We start from the raw sequence: 2,612 nt of genomic DNA, 5'->3' as shown, positions 1-2,612 counted from the left end.
TGTATATACCCAAATATTACGGGCACGTATTAGATCCTTACGAGGAAATTCTGGTTTTGGAGAATCTTGAAGCAAAAGGATTTGAAATCTTTGATAGAATGAAGACATTTAACTGGGATTATGCATCAACAGCTGTTACTGAGTTGGCTAAATTCCACGCCCTTGGACTAGCATTGCGTGATGAGAGCCCTCATGAATACACAAAATTAATCAGCCTATTGAAATCTGATGAACCCAAAGACCGTGAACAAATGAACTTTTATATAAGTATGGCGCATGAGAAGGGATCTAAAGGATTAAATGATGATTATAAGGAACGTCTGCATAAGTTTTTCTCTTCGACCGAGGATTTGATCAAGCTTATGATAATGGAAGATGAAAACATTTTGATGCATGGAGACTTTAGGACAAGCAATCTAATGCACAGGCGTCGCGTGAGTTTTACTTAATATATTTTTATTATAAATAATTAAAACCTTCTTTACTCGTACTTTCATTATGAAGTTGTTCTAGATCTGAAAAGGGCTAAAATCTACACAAAGAATATCTTTATCGTTCTATGTGGATTTTTAGGCGTCGGCGATAACAACGGGTGTTTGAGAATGTATGGAGTACAAGGATTTTTATTTGTTATTTTATTAAATAAAATGATAAATTAATTGACAAAATAACTCACAAGTCTAAAAACATTTTTAGCAGTAATGTAAGACCCCGCCAATTATATTTAATTGTACTTAACATATTAACAGGAATAACCTAAAAGAAAAAGCAATTGAATTCCTCCTCATCAGTTATTTACAACATTTTACAGAAAGGAAAGCTGGAGATAGTTCCTCTAGACTACCAAATCATAAGGAATGGAAATCCAGTATCCGACCTCATGTATTTCGTCTTCTCCGGCTCTGATGAGGAGTTCCGCCGTTGCCACTACCAGAGGCTCATGGACCACTACTTCACGCAGCTGACCTTGGCGCTGCGGCAGCTTCATGTGGACGTGGAGAAGGTGTACCCTAGGGAGACGTTTGACGCTGACCTGATTAGGGTAAGGCTCACTGTAATGCGAGTCATGACCTCATGACCATTGCCCGCAAAAACGTACCAGTGCTAGATGAATTAAATATGCCGAATTAAATATCCATGTCCGTAAGACGCGACCGAAGCCCTCGTATACCTACACCTACAACTCAGCCGGCCAGCTCCACTGTGGACCTTGCGAAACCAAGTTTGGCTTCGCAAGTCACATTAGAGCGTTCCATCTTCCTAATTAAAACATTTGGAGGAGTCGCCATCGTCGGACACGGCGAGCACGACTTTTTTTTTAGATGTATTAAATATGCACTCATGTGTTATCGATATTAAGCAATATCTAAATCATAAACCTCAAAACCGTAATCAAGTGATTTTTTGAGTAGTTTCGAAATTTGTTGCGACTAACTAAGAACCCTAGGGTTTACTGGGCAACGTAATCCCGATATTTCACACTGGCACCATTTTCTACAAAGGCGGCTGACATCTGACCTTCTAACTCAGAAGATAAACTAAGCCTCATTGAGATTATTCCGGTATCCTCACGATGTTTCCCTTTACCGAAAAGCAACGGGCAAACATCAAAAAATGATGATGAAAAATGGCTTGGCTTTAAACCCGCGAGCTCTGGCTTGGTTTTACAATATTCATATTTTTCAAGGCCTTATTAAGATGTCTGTTGCTGTATTTTGCATTTATAAGTTCTTAACAAATTACTTTCCTATTTTCAGATGAGACCCCTAGGTCTATTCCTAGGTCTATTAATGGTGGGGATAGTGACTGTGGCCCCAGAAGATGCGCTGAATGTGGATAGCGACATTAACATGATAATGCAGGTGAGTTTCCTGTCTGAGTATTTGACATAAGTAACATCCTTAGAGCATTTAGTAACTGGAGATGTCATCGCTGTCATTTTCTTTACGAAACAGTTTGCCGATTTTTGCGGGGGAGGGGAGGTCAAATGTATTGCCATGCCAGTCCATACAAAGCGAATTTTTTTTTCTTGAAAACTATAAATAGAAAAGAATAAAGATGTTGAGGTACCTAAAGACATAAAGAAACATTGAAGCAGAAACAAGACCCAAGGCACCCTCTCCACGGTCACAAGCTACCACGGTCTCGTATTTTAAGAGCCGTAGAAGCTTTTTGCGATGTACTGCAACTATCCGGATTTCACCGTCATAGCTCGTGTGAGGAATACTGAAGTGCTTCGGCGTGATAAAGTTGCTGGAGTTGAAGTTTATCTTATGCGGCGGCAGTTGCGGTGGTGTGGCCATGTTTCGAGGATGTCTGAGAGTCGGGTAGCGAAGCGCATTTTCTACTCTGAGCTGCAGGACGGCAAGCGGAAACCAGGCGGCCAATTCCTCCGTTATAAGGATGTTCAAAAGAGGCACATGAGGCGATGCAATACTGACCCCTCTGAGTGGGAAGCGCAAGCGGCGAAGCATCCGGAGTGGAGACGGATGGTGCATTTAAAGGTTGATGATTTTGAAGAGCGGAGGAGGGTAGGCCTTGATAATAAACGAGATGCTCTAAAGGCCCGACCACCTACAGCCTTCACCTATCATACGTTGAAGGAGTCCTGA

At 41.3% G+C, this 2,612-nt stretch overlaps 1 protein-coding gene across 1 annotated transcript; it reads left to right on the top strand.

Moving 5' to 3' along the window:
- The first annotated feature begins 266 nt into the window (after positions 1 to 266).
- On the top strand, positions 267 to 2,612 carry LOC134672148 (uncharacterized). Its single transcript, XM_063530052.1, has 4 exons — positions 267 to 434; positions 812 to 1,042; positions 1,758 to 1,862; positions 2,286 to 2,612. Exons 1-4 carry the CDS (start codon positions 270 to 272, stop codon positions 2,610 to 2,612), a joined length of 828 nt encoding a protein of 275 aa, XP_063386122.1. The 5' UTR covers positions 267 to 269.

Source organism: Cydia fagiglandana, chromosome 16 (assembly GCF_963556715.1).
Source record: "Cydia fagiglandana chromosome 16, ilCydFagi1.1, whole genome shotgun sequence".
NCBI lineage: Eukaryota > Metazoa > Arthropoda > Insecta > Lepidoptera > Tortricidae > Cydia > Cydia fagiglandana.
The sequence above is the reverse complement of the archived record's forward strand: the minus strand, read 5'-3'. Positions and strand labels throughout refer to the sequence as shown.